Raw genomic sequence first — 22961 nt, forward strand, 5'->3', positions numbered from 1 at the left:
CCTGTCCTTTAACCTGAAATGCAACACCACTGTTAGTTTCCACGCTGCCTAGGTTCATTTGCATTTGCTTTTCCATTCTGTTAAGCATGGAATAGGCCTTAGTGACCGTGGGTAATGGTTCCAACAACAGTATCTGGCTACGTGCTTGATCATACACTGAATTCAAACCAACTAGAAATTGTATCAAATGGTTTGAAGCATTCATTTCATCCATAGCTTTATTCACTGCACAAGTGCAGCCCGTACAGACGCATTTTGGCATAGGTGCCAAACACAAGCTCGTCCCATAGACGTTTTAGCTTTGTGTAATACTCAGTAATTGACAAATTTTCTTGTGTAACTTGCCCAATTTCCCTCTGTAGTTGAAAAATCAATGGACTATTGCTCTTACCATAGCGAGCTTCTAATTCAATCCATAGTTCGCGTGATGATCCGACATACATGAAGGATTCTGCTAATTCCTTCGTCATACAGTTAAGTATCCAGGTAGTAACCATGGAATCAATACGATTCCACCTCTTAAACTCATCTGTGTTTGACGGTGGACGAATAGCAGTTCCATTAATGAAATCCACCTTCATTTTTGCAGTAAGAGCTCTTTTGACAGCTCGACTCCAGGTGAAATAGTTGCTGCCTGTGAGCAGGGCTGACACTATCTCCATCCCAGGCTGATCCGAAGACTGCAGTTGCATGAAATCAGGGTTAGAAATGCCACGAGAAGTGGCATCATTTCCAGGCGAAGTGCTGTAATCTGCCGTTGCCATGGCAGAAATAGGTAATTTGTTTCACACAATAAAGGATATGCAGAGACCTTCACAAGGATGGCTCTGATACCATGATAAGAAGCTGAAATGAAGAAGAACACGAGTAGCCGAATATGAAAGCCATATTTCAGAGTGAATTGCTGTTGAATCTTATTCATGGCAAATGCTCTGTTATAGTGTTTAAATACAGAAGGGAAAGATGGTGAACGGAACTAACAAAACAGTGACTAACTCAAAGAACTCTGTTAACCACATCAGCGCCAGCTAACTAATAAAAACGTAAAACAAATATACAAAGCTATAAAGAAAAACGTTAAGAACAAAAACACGCTTCTTCTTCCTTCCTTCTCTGTTCTGATATCTGTCTGCAAAGTTCTCAGTCAATGCCTTCTTTAGCCTGCGTTTCAGCTTGTTTTCTTCCAATGCATCTATCATTTCCAACAACTGGCAATTAGCTGATATTTGCCTTTCAAAAATTACGCAATTGGTAATTAGGAAAATCGATTTTGAAAATCAAATTATGGAAGTTGATCACTCATATAATATTTTAATGCATAATTTTTAAATCACATGACATTGTTTTCATGTATTTTTAAAACTACTGTCTCGCTATAGTATTTATTTGCCTAACATGTTTTGGTTGTGTTTTTATTTTTTTTGTTAAACATACTTGGTGTAATGTAATTGTTTCAATGGATTGAGTTATATGCACGCATCAAACTATATATAATTTATTTATATCCCTATAATTATAACTTCTCAAAATAATGATTATAATTTACATAAATTCAACAAGAATTTAAAAAGTTATAAATTTAAATTAGAAAGTAACGATCTACGCACGAAAGAAGTGCCTCTTCTTAATGGTTATTCATTTAATGGGTGAATTTTTTTAATGTAAATAGATCCAACATCAATAAGTTTATCATTTGTTTTAGTTTGTTAATTTGTTTTGTATCATTATTAATAAAAAAACACTTCCCCAACATACAAATATTGAAAAAAAAAGTATATTTACAATTATTACATTCATATATATATATATATAATAGCTAAAACAAAAAAAGAATTTGCTAGTAATTTCAATTATCTATAACATGTAATTCAATTAATATCTAATAGCTGAATAATAATTAATTTAAATAAATTTAAATAGTTGATATTAAATATTAAATATTTTTTTACTAAAACGTATATATTGCATGCACGGGTTAATAACTAGTTTTATTTAATATAAATGAAGTTGGAAAAGGCTATCCAACTTTAATTATAACGGGAATATTTGCCAAGGCTTCTACTTTTTATATAAAGTAATTTTTGTCAACATCACAACGAATACTCCGCAACAGTATTGCCAGTTTTTAGAGAAAGTAATTTTTGCCTACATCACAACCAATACTCCGCAACAGTATTGCCAGTGCCATTCAATATGACCCAACACCAAAAAGAACAATTCTCAAGTTGACATGCTACACAACAGATAAGTTGCAATTCCTCTCAGCAGAAGATTTTACAGTACACATAGCACTAGTATCATTCAGCTATAGCCACAGGAATTCCAGCTTCCGGTGAACCAGCTGACATTAAACCTGCCAAACAAGGATTTCTAATTGTCACTCTCAATTCTGAAAAAAGATCTGGTCTAAATTGATGGAGGAATGACTTGAACAGAAAAACAATACCACACTCACCCCTAGACATGAAGAAGGGAAATCAAGTGCACTTATACAACTGAAGCCTAATCATGCTCATTCAATGGCAATCATCTAAACCCATGGTGCTTGCTAGTTGCTTCCACAAGCTATGAAGAAACTCATCTTCTATAGCCTTACAACCTCTATTAGCTACTTCTAAGAAATTCTAGTCTCTCATGGAAATGCAACCAAACCATACCATTCTTAAAAGACACAGCTTGCTAGCAGCATAAAGGTTCAAATATCAAACCTTCCTCGCTTAACTGTGGGTCAGTGAATTTTTAACTATATTCAAGCTTCACTCGCTGACATTAAGGGACTAAGCCCTCACTTGCATGCATAGGAGACGCCTAGAGGAAAGGACTAAACCTTCAAGGGGAGCTCAACACCGACTCAACCCTCTAATGATGCAAGTGGTAAAAAAAGAGATCTTAAAACTTCTTGATGTATGTATGATCTTTCCAATCTCCGATAGTGAGTGGGTAAGTCCAACTCAAGTGGTACCTAAGAAAACAAGTATAACTGTAGTCGGACATTCTTTTTGAAAGTTGGTGCCTACTTGTGTTCAAAATGGTTGGTGAGTTTGTATTGATTATAGAAAACTTAATTATGCCACTAAAAAAGATCATTTTCCACTTCCCTTCACAGATCAAATGTTAGAAAGGTTAGTCGTTCGTTCTTATTATTGTTGTCTTGATGGATATTCAGATTTCCATCAAATTCCTGTGCCCCCCTGAAGATTAAGAGAAACCACATTCACCTTCATAGAAGTTTTCATGGACGATTTCACTATTTATGAAAATTCATTTGAACATTGTTTGGAGAAATTAACCAGAGTCCTTGAAAGATGCATAGAAAAGAACCTCGTACTAAATTATGAAAAATGTCATTTCATGGTAGACCAAGGTTTAATTTTATGGTACATCGTATCCTCTAGTGGCATACAAGTAGATAGATCTAAGGTAGATGTCATAAAATCTTTGTCTTACCCCGCCAGTTTGTGCAAGTACTGTAGTGGCTAAGACCTGCAGTTAGGCAGTGTATAGTTTAAAAATTGACAGGATGACCCCACCTCAGGATCTGGTGTAGATTAACAGAACCAATATTCAAATCCAATGCAACACCAACCAAATATTTAGAAAATGGGTAAAAGTATGACAACAACCAAAAACAAATTCAATCCCTCCACACCGGGTGCTTCCCCTATACTAAGCACATAACTTGATCCAGACATAAACCCTTATAGACCCACGTGGAGTTTTCATCCCCATCTTGCCCGACACTACCCGCCTCCCTTCTTATCAGAGAGATTCGACGATCTCCTCTCTCTTTGCGATTATCCGGCCAAATAAAAAGGGAAAAAACACATAGAAATTTACCGCCTCAGCAACTGGAGATTCCACGTTAGATCCAGCTTAGGTCTTGCATGTAATAATCCATTTAGCAAGCAAGTTGAGGACCGTGAAAATGATAATAAAAATCATGGACAACAGTATCGCTAGCTTTCTCCATTCTTTGATCTTTAAGTGCTTTTCATGCACCTGATCAAATGTGTTGGGATACCTTAATCGATAGTAAGCCAGAAAGCATAATTCGTCCTGATTGTCCGGTGACTCCTTGTACTTGTTTGCTATTACGAGTAATGTGCTTAAATTAAAAATGACTCCGACAAGAGATATAGAGAACGGCAGCCAGAAATAGATGCAGTTAAGGGAGGAAGAGGATCCCTTAATGATGGCCGTGAGAATCACGCCCTGAAAAATAAAGTAATAATTTGCTATCTGGAAAACGCTCGCTTCCATCTTCAAGTTTTCTTCTTCCATTTTATCTATTTCCTCTTCTAATCGAGCTATTGTTGAGGAATGGCCGGCATTATTTGTCTGGCTACCTTCTCCACCGCATTATTTGAGGAATGGCCATATCAGCTAGATGATCAATTCTATTAGGATTCAAGCGTTAGGTTAGGCTGCAATCGGCGGTTATTACTTCAAATTCTGAGTACACTCTATTATTCCATTTAACATATAATAGGCACATTTATATGTAAAATTATGTTACTTAAAAATATATTTAAAAAGATATAACCTCTACTGCCGGCCCACCCTCGTGTCCGCCTCCTAGCTCCACCTTCGTCACCAGCTCCACCATCCTTCCCCACGCCCCATCGCCCTCCTGCCCTTGCCCACTCTCCCCTAGTTGTCGCCCTCCTTCTCCTTCCCTTTCTCCATCTCGTGGCCCGATGCCGCCCCCTTCCCTCTTCCCCTAGCTCCTGGCCCCATCACCACTCCCCCTCTACATCCACCCAATACCATTGCTGGCCTCCCCTTTCCCTATTCCAATCACCAGCCCTTTTCCTACAGGCCCTTGTTCTCAATAATATAAAATATGGAGAGGCCGGGGCGGGGTTGGGACAAGCCCCGTATCTGGAGCCAGGGCAGGTTCAAGAAGCCACAAACCAGCCTCCGATCGACTTTTTTTATTTATTATAATTTTAATCATGTTTTGATGAATTTAATTTTGAGCATCTCATATTTGATACTTTTTCTTTTTTTGGTAAATTTAGTTCTAAACATCTTATATTTGGTCATTTTTTGACAAATTTGATTCCCGTCATATTGAAAAACACCAATCCCCAGCAACGACGCCAAATATTTGATGGTTGTCGAGACCACTAAAAATAATTCTTACGAACACTTTTGTAGAAGTGGGAGTAGGGTCAATTCCTCGGGTATTGGCTTTACTGTCGATTCCTTCAAAGAAAAAAAATAATTGGGGATTTTGATTGTGAAAAAGAATAAAAAACTAAATTAAACTAGAGAGCTAATAAAATTAGAATAGGTAAATATAGGAGAAGACTTTTCTGGTTAAGGTCGGATTCATACTCAATTCCATTGGTTGATCATTGGTGTAAATATAACATTTGATTAAATAAATAAACCAGTATGGTCATTAGTACGACCTAACGACCTCACCTTTCATTACCTTTTCCTCAGCAAAGGTACGACCATTGGTTAGATCCATAATCAATGGACAATCCTGGGAATGTCCACAAGATTTAATCCATCAACAGCATTAAGAATCAGAAAGACCTGATTCTAACTAACAAATTGCTACGAGAATAATTCATTTAAGTTAGATCATGCATTCCCCATAACATAACTAACTACTATGACATAAATAATCATGTTAAGTTGCTACTGAGTATTGAACTAAACAAACAATTAACGAATTTGAAATATTGCTCAATTTTTCCATCTTTACTCCATCAGTTTCGGCAGCAACACAAGACTCTCCAGGCAGAACTCCGACGACCAGTCCTTCTAAATGTAATGTTTACAAGCGGTGGCTTGTTGGGGAAGATGGAGCAAATTTCTCTGGCCATACTAAAAAAAATGGAACAAATAATGGAGACCTCAAATGCCTAACAATTGATGTGGACAATCTTGATTTTCGCAAGGGTATCTATGACTTTTCTATATATTATCACACAAAATAAGGATGCAAGATAAACATGTAAACAGTATTATCTTTAAGATTGGAGGTTTGATTATGCTTCAACAAGGTAATGTAAACAACTAGCAAAAAGGTCCCCAGTTTTCACTAATCCTAACATTAATAATGGTTTAATCAATCAACTTATAATCACATCACAATAAGTAAAAGAGGCTAAAAGCTAAATGTTACTAATCGTGTGATATTATTACATTTTCAGCATTTAAAGACTTGACGGGAAGAAAATGTGGCCACTTTGGCAACAGAAGACACTTAAAGAAAAGGAGGAAACTGTGGCAGATTTGCAGATTTGATTAGACGCCTGCACACTGTGCAGAAGAATGAAAGGAGCAATTTTTGCTACTGAAGATGGAATGATTGATGCACGAATTTTACAAAATTCTCGTGTTTGGAAGGCTTGCTAGGATCAAGGAATTAGTAGATTAACTCTTTTTTGTCAATTAGGTATCTACCCTACTTTTGTGTTCAAGTTAATGGGGTACTAGCAGTATAAATAGAGAGGCATTTTATACCTCTAGGATCTTTTTTTTTCTACTTTTTACTTCTATGTTTTGAATACATTGTATTTTTTTTAATGAAATTCTACTTTTCTCTTATGAATTCTTCTATTAGTATGTTATGCTAATCCTTTTATTTTCCACTTCAAGTTATAGTGATTGCTTGATTCCCAAATATTGTGAGATCTAATCTATGCTAATTCACTTTCATTTAAAAGATATTTTTATTCTCTCTACTCTCATTACAAATAATCTGATTTATAAATAATATAGTCAATTATTCATTATCAAAATATTTATCTAACTAATTGACCTTGCAAATCCATAGTTATTTGTATAGTTCAAGAATTATTAGCAACATAGCATGATTGATTATGTGAGAGTAGTTAATTATGTTTCTCCCCCCTCTTTTATTTTTTGAAGAAACCAACTTACGACCAATCCTCGTTGAATTGACCCTACTCACCACTTTTATCAAAGTGTTTGTAGAAAATTATTTTTTATGGTTTCTACACCCATCAAATTTTGACTCTGTTGCGGGGGATTAGTGTTTTTAAGTAAATTTCTTCTCAACTACTTATTTTTGCTATTGATTTTTTATGCCAAGATCTTCTCGTAGAGGTGAACTAAAGTTTGATCCTTAGATCAAGAAGATCACACGAAAACTTCATTGGGACTATTTGAGCATATCGGACTCACGCCAAGGCATCCACCGACCCTCTGACTGATCAGGCATCATGCACTCAGGGACCTTCTCTTTCCTTTCTCTCCTTAATTTTCGTCCTTGAGTTGTATGTCTATATACACATTGAGGGCAATGTGTTAAGTGTGAGGGTATTGTGTTATAGATATCTATAAAATTTGTGGGTGATTTTTGGTATTGGGGGGTAACTTTGACTTGTGTTACTCCTTGATTGATGAATTTATAATGAGTCTCTTGATGAAAATATTTGTGAAATATTTGCTTTGATCCACTGGTGAGTTTTTTATTCACTCGTGACTCGATGACGTTGTATGCAAGGAAAATATATGCTCCATGTTTTAGATGATTCATGGTTAAAAATTTATTTTTGCAATAACGACTTGAATTAAAATTTATACTTGTGAAGTTAGCAGACTGAACATACCATGTACGACTTTGAGCTCAAAATACTCATTAGATATTTCATTTTTCATGAGAGAAAATGCTTTTGTGACTAGAGCATCACGAAAAATGGGTGTCTACTCGAACGAATGGTTCTCAAAACAAGGTGAGGATTTGAATGTTGTGGTTTTTGTGCACTAAAGAATGTATTTCAAAACAAGTGTGGGGGTTTTTATATTGTGATTTTGCATGATGAAAAAGTGTGGAAGCTAACATTATTACCTTGTTCTATGTCTAATTGCAAAAAGAGAGGAAAAAATAAAAGAAAAGAAGAAAAGTAGGCAAGAGACAAGAAACCGATATTCTTTCCTCATGAAAAAGAAAAAGAAAAAAAAAAAGAAATAGCAAGGCATAGTTCAAGAAGTTATCAAAAAACTTGGGGAATTGAAATGCTAGATGAGTTACTCTCGAGAGCCTTGATTAAATTGATCAGTTGATTTCTTGGTGCTCTATTCGAATTTCTTGGAATTTAACCTCCTTATCCATAAAACTTTCTACCCCCAAATCAGCTCCATTATAATCAAAGTTAAAGACTTTTTTATCTATATTTATGCATATTTCCAAGTGGTGGAGATTTGGTAGATAAGCAAGCATATGATGAAGTATTATCATAGCAAGTATTGAGGAAAACACTCACCCATACACACTCGAGTTTAAAAGCATATATGTTGAGTTGTCTTTACCATGAGGCGTGTCATTTCTTTTGCACACAGTTACATCTTGCCTTGAGTGTTTTCACTTTTGAAGAGGGATCCAAATGCTAAATGATCTAATTTTGCTCAAGGACTAGCAAAATATTAAGTGTGTGGGTAATTGATAAGTGCATAAACTGCCACATTTTAATGAGAATAACGTCTTTTTATAAAAGTTGTTCCTAATCACATGGTATTATTGCATTTTCACCATGCAAAAACTTAATGGAAAGCAAAGATGGCAACTTTGAGCTAAAAGCGGCAATCGAAGACACTTAAATAAAGGAGAAAATTGTGGCATATTTACATATTCGATCAGACGCACCCACGCTTAGTGTTTCAATCAACTCTGTAGAAGAAGGAAATGAGAAATTTTTCCTACAGCGGTGGAATGATTGCTACATGAATTTTAGAAAACTCTGTTGTTTGGAACGCTTGCTAGGATCAAGGAATTGGTTTATAAACTCTTTGGGGCAATTAGGAATCTACTCCACTTTTTTATTCAAGTTCATGGGGTACTAGTAGTATAAATAGAGAAGCATTTTATACCTTTTGATCTTTTTTTATCTTCTTTTTACTTCTAGCTTTTGAATACATTGCTGATTTTCTAATGCAATTCTGCTTTTCTCTTATGAATTCTTAAATTACTGCGTTACGCTAATTCTTTTATTTTTTAGTTGAAATTATGGTGATTGTTTAATTTCCAAATACGGTGAAATCTATTCTATGCTTATCACTTTCGTTTAAAAGAAATTTGTGTTATTCTTTGTGCTCTTATTACAAATAATTTGATTTATGAATGATATATCAATTATTCACTGCCAAGAATATTTACCTAGCTAATTGAACTTGTAAATCGGGAATTGTTTGTGTAGTTCAATAATTAGTAGCAACATAGCATGGTTGATTATGTGATAGTAGTTAATTTTATTATGAAGAATGCATGATCTAAATTAAATAAATTCCCGTAGGAATTTATTGGTTAAAATTAAGCGTTTCTATTTCTTAATATTGTTAGTGAATTAAATCTTGTGGACTTTTCCAAGATTGTTCATTAATTAGAGAATTAGCCAATAGGCATTCCTTGGCTAATGAAAAGGTAAAAAATGTGAGGTCGTTCTGTCATACCAATTGCCAAAACTGATTTATCTATTTAAACAATTGATATTTTTGTATCAATGATCAATAGTGGCATCAAGCATAAACCTGACTTTCACCAAAAAAAATTCTCTCATATTTATTCATATTATTTAATATTGTCTTTTTAATCTCACCCAAAAACTTTCTCCAAAGTTTTTGTAGAAAATTATTTTTAGTGGTCTTCGTATCCATTACCCCTAGATTACAGGAAATATTATTAGGGGCATAGAAAAATTTTAATCCATATCGTTTTTGGCTAAGTTTAATCAATTATATGACAAATGCAATACATTTACCATGTAATTGGTGTACAGTTTAAAAAAAATTGTCAATCACATGACAAGTGTATTAGACTTACTCTATGAATGATTTGATTCCTCTAAATGTGATTTGGGTAAGAATTTTGTGAGGGGCATATGTGGAAAATCAATGGTGACAACATTTGTGTGTTTGTGTGTGTGTGTGTTTTGAAATTCCAACTTACTCATCATACTTAATTTGAATTCTTCCGGCATTAGGGTCTGCAATTCAGGAGAAAGCTTCGGTTGAGAGATCAAACTGGTCAAGTTGGCAGGCAATGCAAAGATCAACGATTGTCACTACAACTTCACCATTCCGACAAGGCTGATGTATGTTTTGGTATTATTATATTATTTGAATTTTCTAGAAAATAAATTGTATTATTATGAATACTTTTACTTTAATAATTTGTCGAGCTAAACAAAATAAGTAGATAAATAAAAACCTCAAAATTAAGAAAATTGTAAAAGTTTTGCTACATATAAAAATTATGGTTACAAGAAAAGAAATCTTTTAATTAAATATTAATAAATAAGAGAATTTATAATGAAAAAAGACCAAGGTTTTTTTGTCCTAAAATAGGCCGAAAACTAGTAGTTGAAAATGAAATTTTGATGGATAAATCTTTTGAATTCAAGAATAATTAATTTTTTTTCTAAATATAACAATATATTATAAGGGGTACTGTAGTAATTTTGAATTTTTAACTTGAATTCAAGTCAATCCTCTTACAAATGAGACAAATTTATTTTGTGATTCACTTTCTTTTTATTAGTAAGTTATTACATTTAAACAGATCAGTTCACTTCAAAACATGAGCCATTATCAATTACTTTGAATTTGTACGGAGATGAACGCTTCATATTTTATCTTTCGAAAGTCACAATGCGTCGTACCTTTATTCATACTTTATAGTATCATATTGCTCCCAAAAATTCCAAAAAATAAATGGTGAGCAATATAATTTTCAAGTTGCTATAAGCTTATAGCATATTAAACTTTCATCTTTAAGATTTCTTCCCGTAATAAATGTTTTCTTATTCTTTCATGATGAATGATAATGTTGCTATATTTATAATTTAATTGGACTTAGTCATTTCATTTTATTTGTACTTATTTTATTTTCTCATTCATGATAATTGTTTTACTATTATCTGTTTTGGTTCAAACTGATAAAATGATAGGAGATTTTGAAATTATTTCTAATTATTTTTTCTTTATTCGTCCATCTTTCTTTTTTTTTTTTTTTTCTTTTAGTTGTCTTTCTTGTACTCATTAAAAGTAAGTTTCTACTCTTGCTTTATATTTTAATTTTTATAAGTAAGATCATTTTAAATTATGTACTTTATAGTTTTTGAGGAAGATGAATTATATAAACAAACAAAACATATAACTAATTCTTTATTTTTTATTTTTATTTAGCACTGGATATATGTAAAACTCGATCTATGTGTTTAAAGCACTATGTTTTTACATATTAAAGCACAAATTTTATTTTGCGTAAAAGATTCATTTATACAATAATATATTATAAAATATTTTATTTAATTTTAAAAAAAATACTAACCGTGCATAACACGGGTTCTAGGCTAGTTTTGTAAATAAACAAGCATATTTAAAGTATAAGACACTACAGTGAAAAGTAAACCATACACCCACATTTATGAAACTCGAACTCATCACAACCTCGTGGCCGTGAGATCTTGAAAAGCTGAAGATTTTCGTTTTACGATTGCAGTTCCCTCAAGCCCTGCAAAATTACGAGGGATCTCCAAATGTCAATGAAACTTATAATTGAAGAACGAAAAAAAATATTTTTTTGTTTTATTTTTTTAATAATTATTATTATTTTTAATCATTTAAAATTAAGATTAGATTTCTCAAAATAATTTTTCTAAAATTATTATTTCAATAAAAGAGACTACAATCCCAATTTTTCGTGACTTAATCAATCTAAAATTTCGGCATGAGCTCCAAATTCTGAGCAGGTTGCAATAATCAACGAATTTTGTCTTAATATGTCAATGTTTTTTTAAATTACAAGGCTTAATTGTCAGGTTCAATTTCATCCGAGATTAAAATTACCGCTCCTTATACTTAGTGGGCAATTAATTATTTGCTATTTTTCTGTGTTCTAAAAAAAAAAGAAGAAGAAAAGAGAAATTTTAAAGGTGTATGAAGTCTTGAATTTTGATTATCTAGCCTCCCCTAGATTATACTATCAAGCCATAGAAAATTTTTATTAAAATTTGGTCTCGTCAAATTTAAATCAATTACATGATAAGTGCAATATTTTTATCATATAATTGATATACAATTTAGAAAAAATGATAAATTACATAGCAAGTGTATTACATTTATTTTATAATTGATTTGATCCGATTAAATTTGATTTGGACAAGAATTTTGTGAGGGGTATACATGGAATATCAATTGGGGCGACGTCTGTGTACGTGTATTTTGAAAATTCCAACTTACTCATTATATTCAATTCGGATTCTTGCAGCATTAGGGTCAGCAATTCTGGAGAAAGCTTCCGCGGAGAGATCAAACTGGTCAGGTTGGCAAGCAATGCAAAGATCAACGATTGTCACTACGACTTCTCCATTCCGGCAAGGTTGAGGTACGTTTTCGTTGGTGGGTCCGGTGCACCGGATTCTATACCTTCTTCCACAGGCCGTACCATTGTTGTATAGATCAGGATTAACTGCTGCAAACAATGTGCTTGGAACTTGGGATCCGTAGCATGCAGATGCTGCATTGTTACAAACACTTAATACACACGTAATTGGCTATGGCATAAATCGTGGTAAATAATTTTTATTAATTATAATTAAATAAAAATTGATACAAAAATTTAAATTATCTAGTACGAAAACTATTTTTACTATGGTTATGAGCCATAATAAATGTTTTTGCCATGACTTCTAGCCATTAAAAATATTTTTTAATCACACAAGCAAAAACCACGGATAACAATCTTTGTATCGCCTTGATAATCAATCATTATCTACTAAGTTATTTATTTTTATAATTACTATTAACTATAATTAAATGTTAATTTCTCTTTAGTGGTTGTACTATATATGCAATTTTCTTCGAACTTAGGTAGCAAAAAAGAATTTGTATGAACTTTTGTTCCATTTTACTCGAGAAATTAAATTACAAACAAAAATATTATAATAAATGTATTCTCATAACTAATAACTAAAGCCAAAAGTAAAAAAATAATGGTGAATAATAAAAAACGTAGACATTGCAACCACTACCAATTGTTATTTAAACAAACAAGAGCAAAATATTAGTTTACTGAAATTATCCAAGGATAAAAAACCCTTGGATAAATTCCATACTTGATAAATTTCATAAACAAACCCAAAATATTAGTTTACAAACTCCATGCGAGTAACCCATGTGTAGTAATTTATCCCAAAGAGTGATGAGCCCAAATGAAACAACAATTATAGAGATAATGGTGGATTTAAAAACCCTTATATAATAATTTACAGATCAATGAATAAAGAAAATAATAACAGAAAAATAGCAATATTAAAGTAACTGGCTAAGGAGCCAGATCCGGCAACTGAATGCCCAAGCGCCACCATCGGCCGGCAACCGTCACATTTGCAAAAAAGCCCACAAAGCTACCAAGACACAAAGACCCACAAAAAGACCACTTAGGCTTCACTTATAATCACTCATAATTCCACTAAAGAGTTTCTTTCACATTCAGCAAATATTCTCACGAAGTATTTCACGAAGAAGGGTTTTAGTTTTGTTCTTGTTCTATCTCTCTAAAATCATAGAAAGCTAATATATATATAGATAGATAGAACATAGAGAACAGAGAAAGAGGTGAGATGACGAGAGATTTCCAAGAGCATTGGAAACTTGAGAGGAACAAAACCAGAGATAGAAAAAAGGGAGAAGAAGAAACATCGGCTGACTAGTGAAAGAATAGGGTTAAGTAATGATTTAGGGTTAAGTACAAGAACGGTCGGGTTTGTGGGTCGGGTCAGGTAATGGGCCGGGCAACAAGTGGGCTGCCATCCAAGTGAGGGGCTTTTGGTGGGTTGGTCCATGGGCCAAAAAAATCCAACATTTGTCCCCCTAGACCATGGCCCAAAAAGGAACAAGGCACAAGACTGGATCCGGCATTCATTGCTAGAATTCTACGTTGTAACTAGAAAACAGAGAGAATGACTTTGTACACAAGGATAGAAAAATAAGGTAAGTTATAAATTTTTACAAAATACTCCTCCAATATTTTCTTCAGAAACCAAATTTGCATCTTCTTCCTTTTTGGCATTTTGCAATCTTTCTTATTATTATTATTGTTAAATAGTAAAAGAGGAAGTGAACTTACGAAGGGGGGTTGGATTGGAGAATGTGGCGATTCCAGGAACGGCACAGGCCATGGAAATTAGGCTACTTGCAATGACTGCCAATATTATGACTCGTTCGGGGCCCATATTTTTTAACCTAAATTTTGTGAGGAAACAAATCTCCTTACCTTTGATTCGTTCGTTCAATTAATTTACAATCCTATTTATAGGATGATCAGCTCATGGAATTTCATTTAACACTAATTCTTCACACTTTCTCTAAGTCTTATGAATGCCTTTGCAGATGAAATTACAGAGGCTTCTACTTTCTACCATCGACTTTTCAACTTCGAGAATTTGCACGACATTATCAACATGTATGCCGTGTCTTTTTTTTCTTTCTTTTTTCTACTTTTTCTTTTTTTTTTTTTTTTGATAAGTTATAACAAGCAATTTTGGTAGTTAGTAAAATTATAAATACTCTCTTATTGTTTGGAAGATTACTGATATCCCCCTAAGATTAGCTTAATTCATTAGTCTCCTTTAGGTTTTTTTTTTTCCAGTTTTGTGTTGATTTAGCCAAAAACCCTTTGTGAACTATGAATTATAATTTTACTTATTTTAAAAAAAATAATTTTTTTATAGACTGAGGGGATATTTTTTTATAATCTTTTATTTTTATAAAAAAATTAATATACAGTAAGGGAAAAGTTGATAACTCCATACCCCCATTCAAAAATTATATAATTTTAATAAACATCAAGGGGTATGTATTTATAATTTTTGAAATAGTGAGGGGGTTATTCGTAATTTACCATTTTTCTTTCTTTTCTTTGTGTATGTTTACTTGTTTGCTTGTCTATTTATTGTAGTTTAAAGGATTTCATAAATGTTAGAACCAATTTGATGTACAAAAACTCAAGTTGATGGCAATTGATGCTTAGCTGATATGATGAAGTTGAGATCCCATAATTAAGACGTCATGTGTTTGAATCCTACTAATGTGTAAGTCGCTCTACTTTAATGTAGTTGTTGACCAATGACAATCGTAGTTATCGATTAATTATATATATTCGATATTTTTAAAAACGCCAAATTTTCGACACAGCTAAATCAAAAAAAAAATACACGGAAGGAGAGTAAAAAACATTTTACTATATCCATGTTTTAATAATATTAGCCACTAGTTTGTGTGTGTATATATATATATATTTTTGATGAAATCAGAAAAAATATTTTCATAATTATTATCTTGCTTTGACCAAGAAATTTTAGTGAAATACTGTTGAAATATAGTATATTTTACTAGTAATTAATCTTAATCGAGATAAAAATTGAACAGTATCTAAAATATGAGATCTTATGACCACGTGAGTGAAATGTCGGATTTGCCATCACGTAATTTCATAGAGGAAGAAAAGAGGATAAAATTGAGAAAATTAAAAAGATAAAAAATTAAATAATGAGGAATTCGTAATCGATAGGATAAAAATAATGAACAGGACTTAAATTATAGATGAAAAATCAAACTATCCAGAGAAATCTCAATCAATATAATCTTTATATCCATGCAATTTATCTCAACTTAATTATCTCGAAACGTGTAAGTGTTATGTATGACTGAAGATAATACCGTGGATTATTCTTACAATATTAATTAGTTCAAACATTTCTTCTATTGAAGAGAAGACAATTCTTAATGAAATTGTGTTTAAATGAACGTCAAATCAGACAGACACTGAATAGAGCATGACTGTATCTGCTGGGGCCTTATGTATGAATTTAGAATGAGCTATATATGTTGCATTATCACATATGACAAATTATCTAATTAATTATAAATTAGAGATGTTTATTTGGAATAAAGGCGAAATACCTTAAATATTGCACTAGAAATAGTTTCTTGAGATATTAATTTGCCAGAACTTATGAATAAATTGCTTTCCATTTATGTTTGTCTTTAGGGTTTCCAACGTAACTATAATTAAATTGTCTTAAAATTGTATTTTTTTAATTTAGTCAAGATTCATAAAAATTCCTAATACTATATAATGTGGCTAGATCGATCCAAAAACTGCGTATATAGTCAAACAAAGGGTTTAATGCAATTTACTCCTTATGAAAAAATAAAGTAGCAATTAATTGCTTCGTTTTAAAAGATGCAGAGAGTATATTACTGTAATTTTTAAAATATAAAGAGATAAATTGCTATGTTATTTTTCATAAAAATTTTTTTTTTTTCATTTATAATGTTAGAAAAGAGTTGTTTGTATTTTTTCGGTCAAAGAAAACAAGCCAAATTTCCTTGGGATTTTCTGGAAGGATTCCGTACGACAGTTACAATTTACGTTGAAGATAGGAAAAAACTAAATTTTGATATGATTTAAGACAGAGACATGTTGTGGCAATTAGTGTCTGCGCTGCGTGATGTACGTTTGGATTTATATTCGGCACGTCACATGACAAAATTGACAATATTGTTGATATTGTTAACAGTTTCTGTGTGATGTAACATCAGATCAAGAATGTTGGTCAGGTTTACCAGTCTTTGATGGCTTTCTGCCCAGAAAACATGAAAATCCTTGTTTTGACAAAGCAGTCAACATCGAATGTTTCCTTCATAAAACATAGATGATGTCCCTTAACTCAATCATGTTACCTTAATTATTCACTTAGCTCAAGTGATAAGATTGAGGACTCGACTAAGATTTTGTGGGTTTGATCCCTACAAATGTAAGGTATATATATAGTCTACTTTTGGCTCAAAGGCAATTTTTATCCACAATTTTGGTTATTTCCTATTTTAATTCAATAACTATTTAGGGTTGCAATAAAGTCCTTTAATTATTTAATTTGCTCGATTTTGTAACATAGGCCTCCGACATTTTTCTAACCATCGAATTATTACTCAACAGAAAATAAGAGCAAAACTCATATGGACCGACGTGCCGTGAATAATTTGCGCATACATTTTTTATCAGCTGATTTGTTGATGATGTGGCGGAGGATGGATTTTATAAAAAAAGAATATTCAATGTGGCAGAGGTTGCCATGTAGACTTACTGATATGGAATAGTATCTTATTTCCTTATTTTCTTTAAATATATTTATTGATTAAAAAATATAAATATACTAAATTAGTATTTAAATTTAAATATACTGAAAGACGTGGAATTATGAAACCGAATCCCGTCCATAAATAATTGAGAAAAGTATTATTTTAGTCCGCTAAGTATGCTTAATTTTAATTTTAGTTCGATAACTATGTCAATTTTTGTTTAGGTTCAGTAACTTACGAAATTGCTTACTTTTAGTCTTCTGTCAGATTTGCGGACAATTTTACCCCTATGAGTACATATGGACTAAAACTGCCTTTCAAAAGTTGCATAGGGGTAAAATTGTCTGAAAATCTGCTAGAGGACTAAAAGTAAGTAATTTCGTAACTTACTGGACCTAAACAAAAATGGACATAATTATTGGACTAAAATTAAAATTAAGCATACTTAGTGGACTAAAATAATACTTTTCTCTAAATAATTATAACAAACAAAAGACTACGTCTATTCCAACTTAAAGCTTTTCTTTTTAGTAAGAGAATTTGCTGATTTTAGTGACAGTACGCCGCCACCGAGACGTGCCAAAAGTTTTCGTTGAAAATAAAAATCATTTGTGAAAATGATGTTTGATATTAGACATGATCATCATACCTATGACAGAAGAGGAGGGAAAAATAATACAAATATATACGTTCGAATACGAATAACTGACAAACTTGTCCGGTTCTCTGCTTAAGTTTCAAAGCAGCTTTTCAAGAACAGAAGCAGTAAACACAAAGGCAAGAACGAGGCTCAAAATTTCGAGACCTCCTGCAGGAGATTTCGTGCATATATATATATTTTTGAAAAAAATGCAAGCAACCCCCTTATGATATCACAAATGAGCAAATTACCCCCTTATGAAAAAATAAATAGCGATTTACCTCCCTATATTTTTTAAAATACAACAATTTACCCCCCTATGATTTTTAAAATGAAGCAATTTACCTCCCTGTATAAGGAGGTAAATTGCTTCATTTTAAAAAGTATAAGGGGGTAAATTGCTATATTTTTTTCATAAGGGGGTAATGTGCTCATTTTTAATATCACAGGGAGATAAATTGCTATTCACCCTATATATTTTTATTTATAGTCAATTATTGAAGGTGATATATGTAAAATACTATTTGATAAGTATAGTAAGATTACAACCAACTTTTATGAGTTTTGATATGATTATCCGAATTTTTTTTAATTAAAAAATTATAAATATTTTTTTATTATTTGAAACACTACAAATACCCACTCTTAAATAAAAAATAATTATATAGCTTCACTACAAAAAAATTAATTTTTTGTTAGATTATAAATGACCACAGGTTAAAAATCATCAATACTATTAACCATGATTAAATAGAATTGAAACAAAAACATAATTTTTTATTGCGATTAATCAACATTCACAACGATTCTTTGTCATAGCCAAAATATTTATCATGGTTTAGCAAAGGCTAATATTTTGGGTACACTTGCAAGAACAACAGTTGATGGCCGTCGCAAAATCGTGGTTGATTTGTATTTAACTTGCAAGAACTTTTTTCTTCTAACTATAATTATTAACCATAGCGAAAAATTATATTTTTTTCTAGTGCCCCTAGATGGTAATGTGAAAATACTACTTTACCCTTATTGATTTTTTTTCTTTAAAATTTGAAAAAATATAAAAAAGAATCTAACGCTGATGCACATTTAATAATCAATATGCATATTAGTTCAAAAATATTTTAGAAAATTTTAAATCGTATATAAAATTATAATTCACTGCAAAAAAGTAGGCATCCACTCCAGCCTAGCCATAGCATATACTTATATATATATATATATATATATATATATATCTATAACTACAAAAATGATTGTAGTTACTTTTGAAACATATAACTTTGTAGCTAATTTTGGCTACAATTATTTTAATTTCTGTAACTATCTCATAACTACGAATTTCTGTAGTCCTTTCTACGGATATATATTATATGTAAGTTTTGTTATCAATTTTATTGCAGTAATAACTAAATATCCATTGTGAATATTTAGCAATTTTTATAATCTTAAATATGAAAGTTCTATTTCTATATTCATAGTGTCACTTCCTGGTTCTGCTCCCACAGCATAGCACTTTATCTCGCATAGCACTTAATTTTCAACTTTGCTTGGTGATCAGCTCTGATATCACTTGTTGCACCCCGGGCCACTATACTCTTTCGAAGCGAGAATTGTCTCAAAACCCGTGCATCCATGTGCATTCTGAAATTTAATTATGAATAATTCACTGTGAAGAGATATCAAATGCACTTAAATTTTTTAACCAATATTTATATATTGCTTATCTTATTAATTCATAATTCATGTGGAATAGTGTCTTACTTACACATAGTAATGGATAGTCTTTAGCCACTATTGTGGCAATGGGCAGGAAAAATTTTGTAGTAATTAATTTCCAATGCCATGGCTATGAAATATGTAGCAATTTTTTTTAACGAAATTACTTAGCAATGTCGTCGTTCACTATAGAATAGATGTTTAATAGTTATTTTCACTAGTATAGAGATGGAAATTTCATTGTTAATTTTGTTTCCATTGCAAATGAGATTCTGTATCATTTTTTGTTTTCAAAACTACGATACCTTTGTATTTTGCTTTATAAATTAAAATATTCTATAGTTTTTCTTTTTAAATTTGTTCCCTACGCAAAACGTTGTAGTTAAGTTGTTGTCTACGTACCTCATTTTCTTTGGATACCTTAATACATAATTTGCTACAAAATATTCATTTTCAGTCCATCTCATTAGCTACGAAATTACAATACTTATAGCCGTTTCATTGCCCTTTTTTTTGTTGGATAATTTAATAGACAATTTGCTATGGAATATCCATTGTCGGTCCATTTCATTAGCTATGAAATTAATTTCATTGCAATATTATTCATAGTATATGCCTTGTTCTCTTGTAATAATTCATAATCCCAAATGGTATTTTGGTCATATTACTATAAAAATTGAATAAAAACCAACGAATGCTAACGGAATGAGGTCGTATTAGACGAACGTTAAAATAATAGAGTATTTATAATTTTTTAAATAATAAGAAGATATTTATTATTACACCAAATCTCATTGAAGGTTGTTATAATTTACCCGATAACTATTAAATAATCTCCTGAACAATATTACCTAGAATAATAATTTGTTTGCATACTTTTCTCATTCTTTTCCATTATAAATTATTTTTTAACACTGTGGGGGCATCTGAATATAGTTTCGTTGAATTAACTTCGCTCATTATATCAAAATTATGACAGTAGGTGAAGCGACATTATCAAATACTCTTTCTTCCTTCACTAAAGTTGAACAATAGGGAAAGAGATCATATATCTTTTGGCAAGTTTCAATTAGCAAAAAATTGTACATTGCAACGGATATATTTTGTCAAGTGAGTTTTGTCAAATTTTTGTCAAATCAGGTTTCAATTAGCTCAAATCGTGTATTTTAATCAATATATTTTGCTTCATGTTTATTGATTCTATCTTTTATTTTGGAATGTGTTGTATTACATATTTTGCGCCACACATGATTTTATGGGACAAAAAATATTTATTTTTAGGTTTAATGGTACCAAAGCACTATGAGATGTTAGAAAACCAATTTTTCGTCCTTTTTCTCAGACTCACGTGACTTTTTCGGCCAAAATTGTGGGATTGACGGCCGTTAAGGCCCATGTGCACGGGACATGGGCTCTGCTGTTAAGTTGGTACCAAAAATGCTTATTTTTTTTTTTTGTTTAATAGTACCAAAATCCGAACTTGCAAAATTTATGGTACCAAAAACAAAACTAACCTTTTTTAATAGTACCAAAACACGATTTTGCCCTATTTATAATATATCTTAAAACATGACGGATGATGGCCTACCACAACCGTATATATATATATATACTCATGGAGAAGTAGTTACACTAGAAAAAATATATATATAGCTGTTTACTATGACTAATTAATAACCATAGTTCAAGGTAAAAACTCGTGATAGATACTAATTAACCATGGTTGCACGATGAATATTAATTGTTGCTTCTGCAAACGAGCCAAAACATTCGCTGCAACTTAAGATTATAATAAATATATTTTTTCCATAGATAAAACCACGACAAATGTTGATTAATCATAGGCAAACCTTAAATTTTCGTATTGATTTTATCTGACTATAATAGATAGTATCTATTTACTATGAACTATAAATTCTGGTGATTTATGGCGCAGACGAATTTGTTTTGTTAATCTGTAAGATTAATAACTTTTTAGTGCACGCTGGACATGCAGGTTATCTGATATAGACATAAATCAGATAATTAAACTAGTAATACTTGAACAATTTTGGCTTTTATTTCATGTGAAAGCCATAATGTTGATATTGGTTGAGGTTATGTACATCTGCTATTTCTTTGATAGAGTAACATATTTTCATTATGGGTTTTGAGTTTTTCAAGTTGAAGCTAATATCATATTATAAAAGGTAAATTACATTGAGTCTTGAAGGTTAGATTTAATTATATAAATATAATATTTTTATTTTTTTATAAAATTATAATTATATTTATTGAGGTTTTAATTGTAATTACAAATACATTCTCTATACCATGGTGAAATTTTACAAAAACATCCCCTGATAAGAGATGCATTTGTAATTTTATAAAAGATCAAGAGTATTTCCATAATTAGACCTAATGTTAAGGAGTATCGATGTAATTTATCTTATTATAAATTAATATGCCACTGCAAGATTTTGTGAAAAAGAACCATACATTTAACCATGCATTTGTGTGATATATTATTTTATTTTATTTGTGAATTTGAAATTTTTTGATGCAACAGATATTAAATTTTTTTTTGGGACAATGGAACATCTAAACATCTCTCTGTTCGTGCTTTTTACAAAAAGTGGATTGTTATAAACTACAAAGACCACTCTAACCATTTTTAATTTTTGGAAATGATAATATAATCAAATAAATCCAACAGTGAATTGATCCGATTATTACATCAATATAACAAAAATGGGTAAAATAAGCTTTCTCTCACTGAATTATTTTTTATGTTACATTAATTTACTTCTTTAAACTAACAAATATAATACCTACCTTATAAAATAAAATTTTTGAACAATATTGCCCCTATATTATATATATGTTTATTTACTTCAAAGAATTTTTTTTTTAAAATAATTTTGCATTTTAAGTTTAGTTAAATTTTCTTAATTAAAAAAAATATATTTCAAATATAATAAAATGAAATACAATTAGTGAGTTTAAGTAGTTCGAATTTTATTTTATTTTACAGATTCAAAGTTAAGTAATGAATGAGTAGAATAACTACACCGAAAAAATCATAAAAAGTTTTTATTAATTTGATTATAAAATTAAGTTATTAAGTATTTATTCTTTTAGATAAAAATAAGTAATTACAATCGGATTTTTAAATAGATATTTTTTAAAATATGATAAAATAAATATATTAATTTATTTCTAAAAACTTTTGATTAAGTATATATTTTGTCAATTTCTTTTAAAAGTCATATTTGAGTTGTTGGTTATATTACATTTGTTGTGTATCAATTATATATTAATTTATACTTCATTTTTAATTTAAATTTTTATTTATTTAAAAAATTAGTTAGAAAATAATTTGATAATAATTTAATGTGCAAAATACTAATATATATTAAAATAATATAATTGTTAAGGCATGAGGGTCATTTTTATCCAACTAAGGGGGTAAGTGATATATTTATCAATTTATTGGGTA

General features: G+C 31.0%; 1 protein-coding gene across 1 annotated transcript; it reads right to left on the bottom strand.

The window, feature by feature from the left end:
* Nucleotides 1–11211: 11211 nt before the first annotated feature.
* On the bottom strand, nt 11212–14272 carry LOC105155645 (EG45-like domain containing protein). The gene is made up of 3 exons (XM_011071548.3): nt 14111–14272; nt 12223–12499; nt 11212–11494 (listed from the first exon to the last, which is right to left on the bottom strand). The coding sequence occupies exons 1-3, from the start codon at nt 14214–14216 to the stop codon at nt 11488–11490; spliced, it is 390 nt and encodes a 129-aa protein (XP_011069850.1). The 5' UTR covers nt 14217–14272; the 3' UTR covers nt 11212–11487.
* Between the last annotated feature and the right edge of the window lie 8689 nt (nt 14273–22961).

The sequence above is a fragment of the Sesamum indicum genome, linkage group LG2, assembly GCF_026168435.1.
Source record: "Sesamum indicum cultivar Baizhima isolate 11 linkage group LG2, ASM2616843v1, whole genome shotgun sequence".
NCBI lineage: Eukaryota > Viridiplantae > Streptophyta > Magnoliopsida > Lamiales > Pedaliaceae > Sesamum > Sesamum indicum.